General features: G+C 41.6%; 1 protein-coding gene across 1 annotated transcript in view; it reads right to left on the bottom strand.

Annotated features, from left to right (window-relative positions):
- Nucleotides 1-20,192, bottom strand: part of LOC122806986 (cartilage intermediate layer protein) — a 200,119-nt gene that overhangs the window by 122,890 nt on the left and 57,037 nt on the right. The window contains exon 4 of the mRNA XM_044077852.1: nucleotides 16,716-16,985. Within this exon, the coding sequence (XP_043933787.1) occupies nucleotides 16,716-16,985 (270 nt within the window). The remainder of the gene's footprint in view (nucleotides 1-16,715; nucleotides 16,986-20,192) is intronic.

The following is a 20,192-nucleotide window of genomic DNA, read 5'->3' as shown; positions in this document are numbered from 1 at the left end:
CAACATTGCTAGTGTATTCCACAACATGGGTGGACATTGGCACACACTAGCGATGTTCCCTAGGCCATTTCTGATGCTAGTAACAGGGTGTGTTTGTCCTTCGACACACATTGTAACTGGAGTTTGCCATGACATATGTCATGGTTAGTATACTGTGCCTCCGTCTACCTCTGACATAACAGTGATACCCAGGGTAGCCTACCATCTCCCATACACTCATCAGGATGCCTCTTGAGGGGTGTCGATATGTGGCTCTCTGGCTGACCTGTACCAGGAGTTTACTGAAGTGTGGGGATGCCTTCTGTGTTATGGATCATTCTGTACAGCTTGTCCTATGTATGTCAGTGCTGGGGTTCAGGTCTCTCATGTGCATAGCTCACTGCCATTCAGATTGTACAAGGTGCAACATGTTCATTCATTCCAGGTTAGACATGGCTTCATACATCAGGCACAGCTTTCCTGTAGCTGGGAAGAAAGGCAGTTTGTGGGGCTGCAGTTTGTTTACTCAGGCAACACATGGCATCTGTTCATGCTCTTTGCTACCCCTGGTGGGGTACTGTTGTGGACTTTACAGTTGATGGAGGTGTCTGCTGCGGTATATCCCACAGGGGCTATTGTAGTCAGTTGTGATGCTGATGGAGGATGGCTGCAGAGCCACAGTGAGTTCCCCTTATCTACATCTGCCAACCTTCATGTTTGGGTGGGTATATGGTACATGTTTCTGCGAACAATACAGCCACATGTTTGTCCAGTGCAGGATATTTATCACCTTTTGTACCCAGGTCTCACATTACATGTTAGGTACCTCATGGGTTAACACCTGTGTGGTAATTTGTGGGCACTTACTGTATATCCACTGTGGTTGTCTATACACAGTTCTGCAATTAGCTTGCTGACATGGCTATGGCTACAGTTGTCTGTTTGTAGGTGGCCCTTTTGTGGGTTGCTTGTGTCAGCTGGGGGTCGGATATGGTGGGCTGTTTATACTCCTCTGCATACATGCTCAGTCACAGTCCTTCCATGTTGGCCTATACCTATGGGACATATATACAGAACGGGGGTGGGGGGGCCAAGACCAGGCTTTGTGGGATGCCACTCATATCCGCTTTGTAGTCTGACATGGATGCGGCATGTCTGACCATGTCAGTTCTGTCCTTGGTCTGGTTTGCAACCCCTCTACTGACATAGGGGTGTATATTTAAGCTGGTGAACATATCCATACTGAACTCATATGGTATTGTCTAGAAGCATGTGCACAGTCCAGCTACGCTGTGTGGACCACATTGCCCTCATCAATGACCTTAATGACTGCTTCAACTGGGTCAGACATGTTTAGGGGCCGGTTCTGCAGTTACAACAGCCACAGTGTGTAGGGTCCAGTATCAGTAGGTCCACAATAGCCTTCTGTCTGCGGTACATACTGATCCTTTCCATAGCTGTGCAGAACAAGCTTGTCAGGATCCTGGAGTGGTAGTTTGGAGTATCCATTCAGGCAACACCTTTGTTGTGATGGACCACTGTTGTTGTACACTGCTCTTTGGGTACATATCCTGTGGTAAGGCTGACATTGGGCAGTAGTGTGATTTGGCATTCCATTATTCTTGGAGTCCATGTTGGCCTCAGCACAGGACACCATCACATACCTTTGCTGCTGTGTGTTCTGCTTTGTAGATGATGGCTGTTACCTCAGCATCTGCAATGTCAGGGGACTATCAGTCTGCTGAGATAGGTATTTTGCACTCGGGGGGGGGGGGTGTTTGCACTACACATGACAGGTTGTATGTTAGCAATATGTGTGTGTGTTTGCTATGTTGTTTGTAATATCTGTGTGATTCGGAGCATATCTGTGGATGCCCAACATGGTTCCTACCATCAGTTGGGTAAGCCTTGTGATTATCTTTAGTGTCCTGTACATTTTGCATCTTCATAGGTTCATGGGTTCATACTAGGCTAGACACCCTAGGCCATTAGTAAGCCTAGCCAGAGTGTGTGTGTCTTTCGCCACCCCTTGCTATGTTCAATTATGGCCATTTATGAGGTTCTTCACTGTGCCTCTCTCTGGTCGTGACACAGTGGGGACCCCCAGTATACATGTCCGGTCATCCATCCACTTGGCAATATTCCTGTTGAGGGGTGTCAGTGAGGGGCTCTGCCTACCATGTATTGGGATCCTGTTTCTGGGTGTGGGGAGCTTATGGGTTATGTATCTGTCCCTCCAGCACATCTTATTTCATTATGTGTTGATGCTGACATCTGTGACTCTCACAGCTCCAATGGCTTTGATTTCCTGTGGTGTAGCATGTCCATTACTCCTGTGTTGGACATGGCCTTGTACAACAGACATACAATGCCTCTGTGTAGGTAGTGTGTGACTGCAGTCAGCTGGGGTGTCTACAGCCAGGCAGCATATGACATATATTTCACACCCTTTATCCTGTTGGTGGGGTAACTATGAGGTCTTCCGAACCGCTGCAGGTGTCATGTACGGTACATCCCATATGAGTCATTGTGCTAGATTATGGATCTGATAAGGGAACAGTACAGCGGCACAGTGACCTCTGTTGATGTTGATGTGAATCCTTTCATGATACGGTGTCCAGTATTAACAGTCTTCATAGCCACATTGGCATTGTGGGTGTCACATGGCAGATTAATGTCGACCTGTGTCCTTAGGTCCCTGATTACTCCTTGCATACATAATGGTTTGACACCTATGTGGTAATTTGTATGTACCTTGTCTGGTATTTGGTGGGACATTCATACTGTCCAGTGTCTTCGGATGTCTGGGTGGAGTTCTTGTGTGTGAGAGTGTGGTCTGTCGCATGCTACAGACTGTACAGCAGTTTTGACTACAGTTATGTGCACATGGGTGGTGTCCGCTGCTTTGTGCATTGTCAGTTACCTGGCAATATGGGTGTCTGTGCTGCATATGGATACTCCCCCTCCTTTGATGTTTTGGTGCAGGTGTTGGGGCCATAACACATGATATGTGGCATAACCTAGTAGTGCTGGTGTGCTATCACTAGGCTTGCAGCAGGCTTCTGTCACTGCACAGACATCAATGTTCTCCATAATGGGAAGTGCCTCAGGGGCATGCATATTGCAGTTGACACATCTGGCATTGGTCAGCATTACCCTTATGTTTCCTACCACTTATGTTTTCTAGGGTGGTGGGTAATCTTTTTGGCCTTGCCTGCATATGGCTCTATGGAGGCGGCAAAGGCCTTATCCAGTATCCAGACACACATGGGTAACAGCTGACAGCCATTCCTGGAACAGCAGCATGGCTTGTCATGCTTGACACCTCAAGCAGACACACATTAGACCCTCTTGGACTGACAGCTGTAACTGTGCCAGCTGTTAAACATGAGCATTCTGTGTTTGTACTGTGGCATCATTCTTGGTGAGGGTTGGATGCTGCACACAGCCAGTGTCATCCCGCCCTGGGGTACATACTCAGAGGGACCATCCATGTCTCTTTTGATGTTGACCAGGGAGGTACATCTCAGGTAATTCACACCAGCATGGACACTGAGTGCATCATATTTCTGCTTGCTTTGGGGTGACCTGCGTACTTGTGTTATGTGGCATTTTGTGGCAGCCTACAAACAGCTTACTCTACCCTTTCCCTTGTTCAGTCTGGTGAGTGGGACAGCAGTGTGTCTGCCTATACAGACACCTATTACGACTGTATCAGGCATGTTGTTTCTCCTTCTGGCCTGTGACTCTTTGGCACACCAGCTTTGCATACTATTCGTTGCATGTGCTATGTTTGACGGTTGTGGTTGCTTGTGATCTACTTTGGAGGCTTCTGTTGGTGTGGTGTGTTTGTAATTAAGGCCTCCAGGAATATTTGTCTGTGTTTATGTGTTTGGATTACAGTTGTGGTAGGTCTATGTGGGACTGGGTTTGTGGTGTATGTGGTTACCTTCTCCTCCTGACTAGTTTTGACAGTACTGAGTTGTTGGAGCTCAAGCTCTGGTTTGGATACATGGATGCATCTATCACATATATTTGTATTTATTGGGGGGTGTTGTGGTTGTCTGTGTACTTGGTACTGGCGTCACATTGCCTCTGGATTCACAGATTCTACTTGTTGTGGCTGGACTTAGTGGATTGTATGTGTGGACATATGTTGTTGCCATACTACTGGTCAGTGATTACTTCCCTTTTTATGTTTGCTCTATCATGTGGTAGCTTCCTCATTCTCTTGCATGGCTTGGTAATGGCTGGAGGCTAGCATGTCAGATGCCTGCGTGTATAGCATTGTGTGTTGTTGTTATTTGTGATTGCATACTCCAAGCATTCCTGGCTGTGTTCATGGAATGGCTGTATAACATGTTCTGTGGTGTGTCCCATATTCTGCACTTGCACAGGGCCTTTTGTGGATTCAACATTGGTTTTGAGGGCTGCAACCTATACTTTACACACGTTTTTCACTGTGGTATTCTGTCCAGGGACTGGGGTCAGGATGTGTATATCCAGTGTGATTCCTCTATGGTCTGGTCTTACCAGTGAGGGGTACACTTCTCATCTTGCCATCCAGTACACATGTTGCTGATTATCACATCCAGTATGCTTACCCCTCTTGTGGGAGTGGTACATTGCTCCTGGGCATTTTGGTTTATGGAATCTGGGTAATTTTCTCCTACTGTGTTGGTGCTAGTACAATGCTACCAGTGTATGTCTGGGTATTTTCAGTCAAGCAATATAATGTGGTTTGGGGGGGCTTGATATATTCATGTATTCCGACATAGGCCAGGTGCTGTTCCTGGTATTAGGACAGTAGTCTGCAGCAGGCTATATACTGCGAGGCAATTTTAGCCATTGGTTTTTGACCATGGCTATTCCATGCTGCTTCTTGTTGTGGTACCAACATGGGGGTGTGGTTATCCTTGCCATTTCTTGCTAGTCACCCTCCTTTTGTAGCTTGTTCCATGTTTTGCAGCTGTACAGCACAGTATGAGGTGTGACCTGGTAGTGTTAGGGTGCTGATGTGAGCCTTGCCCAGTTCTCTATTACAGGACTGGTATCTACATTCTCCATATTGTGTGCGTTTACACTGCACACATCTTGCTATTTATACATCTGTCAATGGGTAGCATTACATCTAGGTTCCTATCCCTTGTAGAACCTATGTAGGTGGGTTTGTGTTTTGAGCCTTGCCTATTCAGGACATGCTGTGGGTACTGACAGCCTTTGCCGGTATCCATGGGGCATGGCATGATAGGTGCACGCCACCCCTAGCAGGTGGTGCATCATGTCAAGCTCCGCATGTGTTCCCAGCCTGAAACACATTGGCTCCCCTTTGACTGACTGCATTACTTCAGCCAGTTATTGCACTTGATCATCCCATCATCATTTTGTGGCTTCATGCTTGGTGAGGGTGGATGTTAGTCAGGATGCTCAGGTGTGCATATAGTACATGGTGTTACATTACTTAACACATAGCATTCATGCCTCAGGTGGTGCTGCAGGGCTGCCTCTGTCGGATGCGCATATTACACTTCCCTGTACATGTTTGTGAGAAGGTCATGTCATTTTAGGCATCCATGTTATTATTTGAGTGAGTCAGAGGGGGTATCATTCCCAGGGGTCCTACTGAGCCAGTGTATGTGCTATGCGTTGCCTCTTTGCCAAGGCCAGGGCATACTGGGCACACCTCCTTCTGCCTACTGGGGCAGGCTCAGGTTGTTCCTCCTCCGAGTCACGCTCTGCCTGTGATGGCCTTGGCAATGGTGGGGGGCTGCTTGGCCCGGCCCTATGCTGGTCCTGCTGCAGCTGTTTTCGCAAGTTCATATTATGTAGCATAGCACATACCATGACAATTTGGGTACATGTAGTAGGTGTGTACTGCAAGGCTCCACCAGATGTGTCCAGACACCAGAACCATGACTTGAGCAGCCCAAACACATGCTCTATTACATTACGTGTTTGTGCGTGTGCCTCATTATGGCGTTCCTGTTCAGGTGTGTGTGCGTTTCTGATGGGTGTCATCAGCCATGGCTCCAGTGCATAACCTGCATCCCCCACTAGGTGTCCGTGTGGGATGTCCCCATTGGCAAATGTCTGGTACAGCTGCATCAAATGCCAGATGTGGGAATCGTGGTAACTCCCAGGGCAGCCAGCACACACATTCATTATTATGCCCTGGGCATCACACACGACCTGGCAGTTGATGGAGGGGAAGCCCTTGCGGTTAATGTATGCCCTACCCTGCTCACCGGCTGGTGCTTTGATGTGTATGTGCGTGCAGTCTATTGCACCCAGTACCTCAGGGTATTCCGCTATTTGATGGAAGAGACGCATATTGCTGGCCAATACCTCACGGGCATTGGGGAAATATACATGATCACCGACATGTGCTGACATGGCATCCAGGAACTGGTGCAGTACCTTGGAGGCTGATGCCTGTGATATCCCCATCATATCGCCAGTTGGTCTCTGGAAGGTACCTGTTGCTAGTATTCTTAGGCCAACACATACCTTGGTTTCCACTGGGATGGGTTCCCTTCTGTTGGTTCTGTGTGTGAGGCGTGGCCTGCACAGCTCAACAATTTGCTGCAGGAGCTCTCTGTCCACTCTATAGCGCTCTACTATCTCCAGCTCATGTAACCCATGGTAAGTGACCCTGGGCCTGTACACTCTTCTCCATCTCCTCACTGTGGGTTGTCTGGCACCTTCTGCATTGTCACCACCCTCAGCAAGTCGCCTATGTCTCATTATGACAGCTATGGCAGCCCCTAACATTTCTGCTCTGAGTGAAGCTTTTTCAGTTTTCACTTCTATTAGCTTACTCCTGTCTTGCAGTGTTTCTTAAGGGAAACATCCTGCACTACTGTTTGCAGAGTTTTAAGTGCTGGGCTGGGCTATTATTCTGCCTGTGTAATTGCCTGCTTCTAATTGTTTTCACCTGCTAGCTTCAGCAGTTATCCCTGCTAGCTTCCTATTAATTCTGTTGCTTCCTTTTTCCTCTCTGATTCCTCTGGGGGGAGCAACGTGTATACCAGCAGAAACACACCCACAGTGGCTTACATGCGCGCACACGTGCTTACACGGTTCAGTATCTACTTATTCGGGTTAAAACGCACGTACACCCGCGCAAACACTGTTACACGTCTGCCAACAGCCTCCAACATACTCAGCCTGCCCTACACACGCGCACACCCATGCAAATGGTGTTAAACATCTCCCAACATGCTCCCACATGCTCAGACTGCCTTACATGCGCACACACTGTCCTACTTGCACTTCATGACGTGCACACGTGCGCATGCACGCCCAGCAAGAAACGTTGGTGTAAGTAACAGTGTACACCTTCCATTTCTTGACTTTCCATGACTTATCTAGTGGCACACCTCTTTCCATGATCTGTGCCTGTCATCTGTCATGTTACACTGGCCTCCAATGAACTGCATTTCTTTCTACCATTCCCCCCTGTGGTGTCACCTATCTCCTACTCTATTCCTCCCCCTTATGTATCTCTTACACTACTCAGACTGTGCTCATTTGCTATGTGACTGTAAGATTCAGTATCCGTACCCTCATTTACATGAGATTGCCTACTAATGCTTAGTTACATGTCTTAGACTCAGCTTCCCCCCTTAGCAACCACTACACGGTGGCCATGTTGTTTTTGGTCTGCTGGTCCCTGCATTGTCATTCCATGTATTGCATGAAACCCACATTTGTGGGTTTATAACCTTCTTTTTTATGTTTTTATACAGCACAGCCTGTTTGCGCGGGGCTGCGCTGGGTTTAAACATCGGCGATTGCCGAAAAAAAAAATTATAATTTTATTATTTTGGCATCGGGTTATATTGCCAATGGCCACATATTTGGCCATTGGCATGCTGCCTGAGTCATATGCATCCTTTTTTTGGAGCTGACATGGCTCCATTGTGGAATTTGCAGAAATGTACTCAGTTGTCAACTGAGTACATTTCTGCAGCTAAAACGTCTCCTACACGGACTGGTTTCTGCTTCCTGGATCGCTAATATACCTCATTTGCATACCTTTCAGATGCAAGTGAGGTATTTAGCATGTCCACTCCCAGTCCGTGTAAGAGACGTTTTAGCTGGTCTCTTACACGGAGCTTAGGGCTGTTCCTGGATCGCGAGGCTTGCATGGAGTGTTGCACGTCTCTTACACTCTGTGCAAGCCTTCGTGAATCCTGCCCATAGTTTAATCATAACATATAGTTCTCTTTACATTGGTAAAACAAGCCTATGGATTACATTAATATTTACAGTGACATATAATTATTTACAAAATCTATCTAGCTGGGCTGGCAGCCCCTCAGTTTTTCACACCATGTACCTTTTAATTTTATGTTTCCATCAGCAGACAATATCCAGACATCTTGAGATTTATCACCTTCATCTGTACTCAGCTTGTTTCCATGGAAATATAAGAACAGAATGTACAGCTGTTTTCAGCTGCCAACTTCTCAACTCACACTAAACATCTACTTACTAAAGGAAGCCCACTCACTTGCACTAATATCTTGTTTTTAGATTAAACCAAGAGCATTAATTCAGGAATTTACCTATGCAGAAGTAAAAGGAAACATCTCATCTCTCTATATGTTATAATCAGTGGACATTTACACCCCACCCCCTCCCTAAAAGCCCATGATTATACCCTATTAACTTAAACATGCTTATTTCCAGACTTTTTTCTCTTTTTACATTGTAATGCCTACATTTCTTAAAACTAACAAAGAAAAAATAGTACTTGTTTACTTTAGTATCTTTATCACATACAACAGCCTCTGAAACTGATTTATTGTATAACATGCAATTTATATCATGGAATGTTTTATACAAATGCTGTTAAGAACAAAAGTTGTTTTATTTACAGTTAACTTTTTTTTCCTTTTAGTATCCTTCCAAACATTAATGACATGAAGTAGATTATATGCCTTTTAGTCCCAGCAAGTTTAACAAAGTCAACAAAAGTCCAATGTTTCTCAGCCACTTTTTCTTCTAAGACGATATTTCACACATGATGCTTAATTGTCCTACTTTTTCACTAATTTCAGTGTTGCTGGTCTCCTTCCTGTTCATCTCCATCTCCCAAACGCAGAATCCAGTTCACGTCCAGGAAACTACCAATTCTTCTAGTCAACTCTTGTGCTTTTTTCCCAACTGTCAAGCATTTTCCTTTGGGACACTGGAAAAGGTTTCACTGGCAAAGTCTCTCTCTATGAGCATTATTATCAGAAGCTGAGAAACAGAGTCTCATTCTGTTTTATGGCTCACTGTTTATTGGAGAAACTTTTGTATTTCCTTCTTAGCCTGTTCTGCATCAAAAATTACTTTGACCCTCCAGGAAAAATATATTCTGAAGTGAATTTGGCACAGCAGCTTGAATCTCATATCTGTTCTTGACATTCTCTGGTTGCTGGGATAAATTTGCTTCACTTCTGCCTGGTATGCAGTGAATAATCATTTTCCACAAACACTCTGCTATCTCCAATTTTAATACTTTGTCCTTCTGTCACAGTTTTATCAGGATCAACGCTTTCTACTGGGATGATGGCATCTTTACTAATACAGGTCTTGGCTGCTTTCTCATGCTCAGGTTTGGAGCATATACAAGATGTGCCCTTTCATTTAAGTAATCCTCCTGTGCAATACCAGTCCAGTTATTTATCTGTGCTTTCACAAAGTTAATATATTCTGTTCCTTACAGTTTCTCTGGTACAGCAGAAAATCTCAGGTTTTATCTGTGTACTCCATCCTTTAAGTCTACCATTTTTGAAACAACTCTTCTCGAGCAGTCTTATACTCAGACAGCCTTTTCCTCATTCATTTCGAACTCTGATTTTTGCATTTTTATTAGTTCATCCAAATAGCTGTTTCAAGCTTCTTCCATTTTCCAGTCTTTTGTTATTTGAGTTGAAACACTCCTTCAATGTTTCATTTATTTTAATCAGCTCTGATCACATTTGATTTATTTTTCCTCTAAATTACTGGAAGACATCTCCTGTACAAAATCTGGAGCTTGAATTACTTTTAGCTGAACATCTGCAGGACACTTTCCTGGCTGTGTTTTCTCTTTATCTTTTCTACTTGACTTTCTTTCAGAATTTCTAAGTTACTTCTTTGGTGGCATCCAGGAAGTGTACTCACTAGCCAGTAACTGAATTTTACTAAAACAGGAAGAATTTCTAGCCCTTATCTATCAGATTTTTTCACAGTTAGAGAGATGAAATTAAGCTGTTGATAAGTGTGCAGCCATCTTGGAAAGCCCCTGTTGAGAATATTATTGATCAGTGGCAGAGAATTTACAAAATCCAGATGACTGTGCTACTTGCATTTAGAAGCTTTCTTGTTTGTGCTCTAAAGCATTATTGCATTAGAGTTAGGATATAAAAGGAATAAAAATACATTATCATACTCTATGGAACTACCACATTGACAATTCAGTTGATACAGTTGTTCAGGATTGGGATACATATGTGGACAGTGAACTAACTTTTTACCAACATTTCTACATTGTCATAAGAAAGTCCTTTTATATTGCACAGTTTATAAACAGAGGGATTATCTTTAGATCTAGGGGTGTCATTTTTCCCCTTTACACAGCCTTAATTAGGCCGGTCTTTGAGTATAATGCCCCCTTAGACATGTATCTGTCCAGACACATGTGGGAACTGAGACACCCACAGAGATACCTTACAAAAAGAAGACAAGGCCGAAACTATATGTTCTTCATGGACTGACTCAAAGCCATGTCGCCATACTTGGTATCCTACAGACTGCTAAGATGTGACCTGTGTTTTGCATACAATACATCCTCCGACCTGTTACTGATGGATTTACTGCACATCAGCAAGTCAAATGTCATTAAAAAATACTCAGTCTAGGGATGTTACCCTCTTCAGCGGCAGCATTAACAGAATTACATAGAGGGATGGGTATGTCTTGCAGGGGATACCACACTGCTCTGGAACAGGCTCCCCATTCACATAAAACAAAACTCATCCTTATCCAGATCCACATGGATCTATGAATGGGAAACCAAAAATTTACCAAAGGACTGCTCCCCTGTGCTACCGGTGAACTGAGGCAACTTCTTAATTCTTTATCCTATGCAGAGGACATCTCAAATAATTTCAGTATGATCCCAGTTATTCTCACTAGTGGTAATATATAATTATTAACCCTGGTATGTTTAGGGCCAATCAAACATCAAATGTGATAGCTTAATTCAAGCACCCATAGGGAAACTGGCTAGGCTTAAAATGACCCACAAGGGCAGCTAGCCTAGTACTTACCCATGAATCTATAAAGGGGACCCAAGGTCTGAGCTCTGGCATACCTCAAATCTTGTGGTTTGGCATTGAAACTGGCCTTATTTAATGATGACTTGAAAACAAATCTATTATGCAGGTAATTATAGAACAAGCTCAGTGTATATCAGGCTTAAACTGTAGAATGACAGGTAATTTATCAGTACAGTATAATTCACAGAGATGAAATTTACTGCACCTCTGAGTTTGCTTACCCCAGCTGATTTGAATATGCATTTATTAATCCTTGACAATGTAGTTCTTTGTCCTGGGTTCTTTCCAAAACCATGCTTTTGGCCAGTGAGCAAACATTATCCCTGTATGCGAACCTTTCACTGTTCATCTACTGCCTTTCTTCAGATTTTTGTCAGTAGTGAAATAACCAGCTTGTATGACTGTCAGTTGGAATTAGATCCCTACACAGTGTTGGATATAATGTTAGCAAATACCACTTATTTTGAGAAAAAACACCACTAAAAGAGAAATGTTAATGATAAGCTTTAAAAGTACAACAATAAAGTAATTTAACAGCTGAAGAAATTTTAGACAGAGACAATCGAAGCCAACTTGCCCATATCAACAAAATTATACAACTAAAAAGAAAATAACATTCTTTAGCACTAGCAGGCTGGAGAAACTAAATCAGACTCACAAAAATTAACAACCAGTAGCTAAACCCAAGCTATTCAATAAAACAATTGTTTTATTACAGATTTGGTTTTAGCTACTGATTCTTATTTTCCATAGTTACATCTTTGAGTCAATTATTTACTTCTTGCAGTGTGAATTCATTGAAATGGAAGACTGTATTGAATCCATATATGTATGCTCCCTGCAATTTTACTCCAAGACTTCATCTGAATCTGTGAACAAGAGCTGAAATGAGACAAAAACAAATTAACAAATGCTCAGGACTTTTGTTTATGTTCAGCTACCCACTGATAATTGTGAGTTAAATACTGGCCTGATTTTGTTTAGTATTATTGGTTAATTTATTTCTTTTTAAAACTTTTTGAGACTGCCCCAGAAGTGCCCCTTGACACCACATCTCATACATTTATATTTATAACCTACTTCTTGCATTAACTTCAGAGAATGTTGTGCTGATTAAAATCACTATAGTTAGAGTGTCTGTACTTCTGTCTTGCTACCTTTCATCTATGAAAGGATTGCCTTAGTTAAGAGTTACATTGCAAAAGTGCCTCAATACCTTTATGGATGTGTGAGCCAAAGTCCAAGAACAGAACCCCAAAGCAGAATGAAACTCAGACCAGAGCCTAGGAATTTAGTGTTATTGTCTTTTTTAACCCAAGACTTCATCAGAAATAAAAGGTGAACACAATTTATATGATTTATAGCAAGCCAATGATCATCACATGAGCACACAAAAAATAAATCAGAATGGAAAGTCACATAAGCCACTTCTTGTTATATACATATGAGTTAAAGCTTGACAATTTTCTTTTTTATGACACATTTAATATTAACAGCATCATTTAACCCTGGATGACAGTTTGCATTTGTTCTTAATTTCCAACATAACTCCTTAATCTCCAGTAATGCCTATTCATCTCCATCTAGTGGTGTTTTTTTCTATATGGCTTACTTCAAAAAAATGGAAATTTCGTAAAATATTTGCAAATCAGATAATTGACCCATGGTAGTGGTGCTGCGGTAGCATTGTCGCCTCACAGTAAGACGCTGTCCAGTTCGATTCTCAGCTAGAGCGTCTTCTGCGTGGAGACATGCGTGAATGGGCGTACCTTCATTGAAGGTTGTGCGTCAAGGCTGGTAACTCGGCACATAAAAATCAACTACCAATCATTAGTGGACCGGAGTTCCACTGTGGCGTCCCCTAACCGGGAAAAAGCCGAAAGACACAACAAACAACATTTGCAAATCAGATAATTATAAAAAGTTCATTTGTGTTCTTCAGTTTTATGTCCTGTAAATGTTCACACACTACCATAGAAAGTTTTTGTGCACTTTCATCAATAAAAGTGTCACATTATCACTGAGTGCAAGGTAAACCACAAAGACTGAGTTATAATCAAGACATTTCTTAACACCAATAGTTCCATCTATATTTTAAGCACAGCATAAGGGTTATTCAACAAGTACTAAAAGTGTTTACAAACAAAAGGATATGTACCAAGTGGTTTATTTGGAGATGAAACAACTTCAGGGTATTCCTTTCAAAAAGATTTTGTTTAATTGGCATTTCTGTTAAAAACACATTTAGATGTGTGACTTTTTTAATTCTCCACTTGTTAATGATAGTGTTCTTAGTCTCAGTTTTACTTATATATGCTTCCAAAAGTTTCCAATATCCTACATAAAAAGAATGGTAAAGTGTATTGGTAAAGTACAAATAAGGCTGTGAACCAGACTTGCAATATTTTAAATCAGGAAGTTTGTAATAGCCGTAAAGATACCAGACAGACTGCTTTCCGTATATAGGAAATGGTGGCAGAAACAAAAATGTATGCACACAAAATAGATGTTATTCCACACTTGTAAAACTCTAGAATGATTCCAGAAGACTTGTTCTCAGTGTAAGTGACTTTTTTCTAGTGTAAGCCTGCATTATAGGTAGTCCTTACACTGGAGGTAGCCACTTACTCAGTGAACAAATCTTTTGGAAACTGATCCTCTGTGTCTCTTACTGCACTGTAATTTAAGCCACATTAACAAAAAATGTAGCATCAATAACCATGTAATTTTATGCCACATGACCAGAAAGATAACATGTGGATGGAATATTAGGTGTAGTGTATGATAACGCCGCAATAATTCTCTAGAAAACAACTATAACAGAGACAGAGATACTCTTATGTTACACAAATGTTTCAGTGGTGTATATATAAGTGTATAACCATGCAGTGTCTAACTGCACACACACACACACACACACACACACACACACACACACACACACACACACACACATCATGAAGGTTACACTGTAATAATTAGGAAATAGACAATAATGTAAATAATACAGTAAAATATAATGTTTTCATTGAGGTTGTTTTATTGCTGATAAACTACTATTTGTTGAGCTATAACCAAAGCGTTGTACAGATAGAAACAACAGTTTGATTGAAGTATATGCTTCTATAAATCAGAATTCATACATCCTCACTTTTATCTCAAGTAAAGACACAGAAGAGGGAAAAAGGTTGTATGGACTCTTGTTACTGAGATAAGTCTCCTGCATAACAACCTTATCACCTGCATTATCTGCTCCATCTACTACTAGTTACAGGAAAAAATAAACAAAGTGTTTTACTGGCTTTGAAAGTTGGTAAAGCCCTTTGCAAGGACTGGCATCACCCAGTGCCTAGCACGAGTCGAGAGTAGATATTAAGAGTGTTTAGAAAGGTGCTTAACAATTGTTAAGCACCTTTCAAAGTGCTATTAATATTAGGTCTCACCCAAGAGTAGTGTTCAACTAGATTTTTTTTTTTTATATTGGGGCATAATCCCAGCACTCCATGCACTATATTACCATTTATAATATGGCAAATATTATACTGTTCATGCATGCAGTTTGTGCATTATTGTTTACATCTGCATTATTGTAAACATGCATGCAGTTCCTGTACTACTCTGAATGGCAGATGCTTGCGCATAGCTAATGATCATGATGAATGCAGTGCATTGCAAAAAATAATACAGAAGGCAATATTAATTTAGTATTTTGTTGTGTGTCAAAAGAGCTATAAAAGTGCTGTAATCAGACAATAAGTTGCTGAGGAGCAATTCAGATCTACAAGCTTCAAGCTGATCTGCCTTCTGACATAATGAGCAGTACATACAAATCTGTCTTTTTCCTCCTTGCTACGTTTAATACAGTGATAACTCGGAACCAGTGATTGATTTTCTTGGTTGCACACTTCCAGTCACTACCCACAGCTTCTGTTACTCATCTTAAGCTGTACGAACAGTATTTACAACTGACTAAACAGATCTACTGCTTTCCAAGTGAAGCATGCTGTACAGTGGTGGAAAACACTTTAAAAATATAGCCTGGCAAAACACTCCAGTATCGTCCCTGGCATATTTCTGATCCTTTACCACAGCAACAATACGTAAAACTGGCAAAGCAAACAGAATGAAAAACATAAATGTCAACAAAGAAGGCGATATTAAACAAAGCTGCAAGGTTTTTGTGCAGTCCCTGTTACATGTTCTGCAGTATTTTTTTCTTTAAGGGACCATTTTAACCATTAAATCATAAAGACAATGGTGTTGTTTTACAGTGAGATAATTATTAATGTGGGTCAGCTGAAGCTTGAGGTGTGCTCGTTTTATTCCAATACAATAGCACAATGGGATGCAGGAAGCAGATTTTTTTGCCTTTATGACATTATGCTGGTTAAATAGTTTATACAAAGATATTTTTTATTCAAAGATAGTGATACTAGTCTGGGAAGATTGAGTCACTGTTTTATCTCGTCATGCCATAATTAATGCGTTTGAATTACTAGTCACAATTAAAGTACTGTTTAACTTGTTCTCATATTTTTAATAATGACTCTTTTCCATCTTACAGGTTGTGTATCTTGACCTTGCTTCTAATGCAGCCTTCTCATTTTACAAAGGGTTTGTCATGAATTACTCCCAAATGTGCTATCAGAAAATGGATGATTGTTTCCTTTATTCTTTAATAACTCAATTAGAAGTGTTGGGTGGAGAAGGTTTTCCTATATAGAGGGGTACATTTTAGGTAAAGATAAACCCAGTGTCATAAAGACTAATTAATGTGTTACTTCAGGTCACCTCAGTTAGTCCATGTACCAGGATATTCCATGCTGAACCATACAGTCCATGGCTTGGGTTCCTTATTCCCATCATGAAACATTCCCCAAAACACAAGTATTATAAAAGTGATAGTCAAATATTTAACAGTGAATCATTCTCTTACAGGTGGTTCTATAAGTATGTAATGTAACTGATACTTCTTTACATGAACCTGTATCCCAACAGTCAGCTCTCACTGTCGCGTTAGGTGACCATCATGACATAAGTGGACACACCTGTACTTTAACACAAACATCCATCCTACCTTGATGATTATGAGCAAATATTCTGGACATTTCAGAGTTGTAATCTCAGTTAAAAACTAAATAATCTGATACAATGAGATGCTGTGGATAAAACAAAACAGACCACATGAATATACAAATGAAATGCAACAGCAGACAACATACCAGTGATCCCACACTGATTGGTAGCTGATCGGTAAATATGAATCAATACATGCAGTGTAATCAGGACTTCATAAACAACATCTTATGGGAAATACAACCCTTCAAATCTTAGTGGTTTTTAATTTAGGAGGTAGTTTTTTATTATATTGTCAAAGAAACAGATGTCACTATTATCACACATGTGAATTAAATGACCTACCTTTGAGACAAAGGAAGCGTACAGAATAATTTGAGCAGTTTTTCCCAGGAACCTGCTCCATGTTCAGACACCAGAAGCCTTTCAGAGGACTAGAGTGCACTATCTCACCAGTCTCAGCTGCAGGGACCCAGTTTGTTGTTCGTGCTTCAATCTTTTTTGGCTGCTGACAAACACGTTCCTTATAATAAAACCTGATTGCATCCAGGCGCTCATAGTCTCCATTACCATCAGGATGATCGATATTGAACCATGTTGTCCATTCCCATAGATCTGAGAAATAGATAGAACTGAACAGTAAGTGGGAATCCTCAACAATAAGAGAGCAAACCAGAGTTCTAAGCAATGACTTTAATTGTCAGCAGAAACTACAAGCTAGACTACACAGTCAATGTGTTGTCTAAGAAGCTCCTTTTCAGTAATGACATTGAAGAACTGAAACAAAAAAACTTATAAGTTGAAACATTATTTCATTTTTGTTTGCTATAAGGTTATTTATGTACTGAGATTCAGAAAAGCTTAGTGCAATGAGGAAGCCTTAGCTCTGCAGGTTTCACCAGTGCATTACACCCTTCTGGTTTAGAGACTGCTCTGCTGTTGAGGTTTTCCCATTGTGGGAGACTCAGTATGAGCGTAATGCTCTTGTGGGTACTGCTGCATGATAATGTGGCAGTCCAGTGGAATGGCTGATGCTATTTAGCATGTGTTCTGTCCTGGAAATGTCTACAGCTCCTGATCTGCTCAGAAAATCACTTGACCAAGTAAAATTTTACTCTAGGAGGGAAAAAGTGACCACCATAGCAACACAGTGGTTACCCACTCATTCCAATGGAAGTAGTAGCAGTGGAGGTAAATTCAACAAAGATGTGTGGGGGGGTTAGTGTATATGTACGTGTGTGTATAGGTATGTATGTATGTGCATGTCTGTAGAGTTTTGACTGAAGCTGCATGAATGTGTGTGTCTCTCTGTGTGTATTTGTGTGTGTTTAAGTGTGTGTCTGCCTGGGTGGCCACAATTGGAGCCTTAGGTATGGGGGAGTTTGTGTGTGTGTGTGTGTGTGTGTGTGTGTGTGTGTGTGTGTGTGTGTGTGTGTGTGTGTGTGTGTGTGTGTGTGTGTGTGCGAGTGTGCGAGTGTGCGAGTGTGCGAGTGTGCGAGTGTGTGAGTGTGTGAGTGTGTGTGAGTGAGTGAGTGTGTGTGAGTGAGTGTGTGTGTGAGAGTGTGTGAGTGTGTGAGTGTGTGAGTGTGTGAGTGTGTGAGTGTGTGAGTGTGTGAGTGTGTGTCTGCCTGGGTGGTCACAGTTGGAGGCTTAGGTATAGGGAGTCTAGAAGTGTGTGTGTGTGTGTGTGTGTGTGTGTGTGTGTGTGTGTGTGTGTGTGTGTGTGTGTGTGTGCCCGCATGCCTTGGAGCAAGCATGTGGGTGAGTGTTTCTGTGAGTGTGATCAAGTGTGGGGAGGCTTGTTTCTCAGTGTATGTGTGTCTGTGTGTGCAGTGAAGTGCCCTTGTCAATGGCATGCATGGGACAGTAGGGAGAAGATTGGCATAATCAGGTTTGATAGTGTTAGTGTGGGATTCAGAGATATGCTAATGTATTGATATTGAGGGCTTTCTCATTACAGTCATAACTACCTGTGAATGGTGCAATTGCATAAGTAAACTTCCCTTAGCAACAGATGTTTGAATAACCACTGCTGCAGTAATCTTAGGTATATGGGTTATATCCTGCAGAGGATGTAACACCCAGCCAACTTCAAAAGCTTCAGGGCAAGTTCTATGCTCCCAAACTGACTAAAAAGACAAGTTTTGGCATCAAGCCCTTCAGAGATTTCCTGCTAACAGACATAGAGAGGGTGAGTCCTGAAAGGACAATTCTAGGAACAAAAAATAAATAGAAGTCTATACCCTGGCATAAACAACATATCAAAAACAAGGGGGATGGAAGGAGGGAGCAGCTACTGCAGCAGTGATTATTTGGACATTTACTGTTATGGTCACTTTACTTACACAACTGGACTATGTTCATCATATTGATTAATATTGCAGTAGCATTAACTATATGGGTAGATTACACTAGCTTAGTACATTTGGAAGGTGGAAAGGCGAGGATCCAGTTGCCCTTTGAGAATGGTCCTGGCAAAGCATGATCAAGACCTACAGAAGGAATCAAGCTTAGAGTGCTTTGTAAATATATATACAGAGTAGAAAGTTACTGCTTCTAGAATCCAAACTTTTCCAAAAAGCCATAGATGAAGCCAAGGCCTTGGTACAGTGGGCCTTAACCCTACCTGGAATAGTTCTGTTGTAGAGAGTATAACAAAAGGTAATAGCCTTAGACAACCATTTGGAAATAGTCTGTTTTGACACATTATCCCTTTTTCTTATCTTCACAAGAATATAAGGTATACAAGAAGTATTAGATCTCAAAGAAACCCTGACCCTGCAGAAAATGAGATAGTGTTGACTCAGCCAAAAATCTTGTAATTCAGATACTCTTCTTGCAGAGGTCAGAGCAATCAATAAAAGTTTTCCATGTTAAGAACCTCGAATCAGCCAGCTTAAGTGGTTAAAATGGAGCAAGTGTTAGCTTTTCTAACAGAAAATTAAGATCCTAAGGAGGTGCCACTGGTGTTCTTGGAGGCCTGCTTTGATACACCCTTTTCAAAAACATTTTGACATGAGAATGCATTGAAAGATGATCCATGGGCAGACATGCTGAAATGTCCAGTAAATTAACACTGATGGAAAAGTAAGAAAAGATTTAGGATAGTTACTCAAACAAATATTGTAAAACCAGAGAACAACTAGCCCTGACTGGTTGCTGATTATGTTGTTGACACCAACCAGAAAACCTCTTCCATTTGCTAATATATGATTTCTAGTAGTAGGCTTTCTTGCCTCCATTAGTACCCACTGCACATCCTCAGGAAACAGATACCTAAAGGGAATTAAGACCCTATCATCCAGGCAGTCAGTTGAAGTTGATTGGGGTTGGGGTGTATGAAACATCCCTGTTCTTCTGTGAGTAGATCCACTCTGTGAGGAAGCATGTGACAATTGCCTCTGGCCATTTCCAAAAGAAGGGAGAACTACGGTTGCCTGGGTTAGAAGGGATTCAGCACAATGTTCTTGAGGGATTTCTTCTGAATCTTTACAATTACCCTCAATATCAGTGGAAAGGGTGGAAAAGCATACAAGAACATTCTTGTTCAAGGAAAAAAAAAACACAAATGCACGAATCTCGTCATACCCAATAGAACCAAGACGCTTTTCTCCAAAAACAGGAAGCCAATTTAGTGGTCCCCTGCCATAAACAAACTCTACAACAGAAGGAGGAAACTGATGCAGAATAAGGTAAAGTCCCAAGACTGGAAAAACTTCCTTATCAGCCTCAACAAATAGTTGAGATCCTCATCAAATCCTCTAAAGCTAACTGTGAAAACAGAATTGCAGCAGATAGTAAAAACAACCACAAGGCCTTCTA

This window comes from Protopterus annectens, chromosome 7.part0 (assembly GCF_019279795.1).
Source record: "Protopterus annectens isolate FY-2018-M chromosome 7.part0, PAN1.0, whole genome shotgun sequence".
NCBI lineage: Eukaryota > Metazoa > Chordata > Ceratodontiformes > Protopteridae > Protopterus > Protopterus annectens.
Note: the sequence above shows the minus strand (reverse complement) of the source record. Positions and strands in the feature narration are given on the sequence as shown.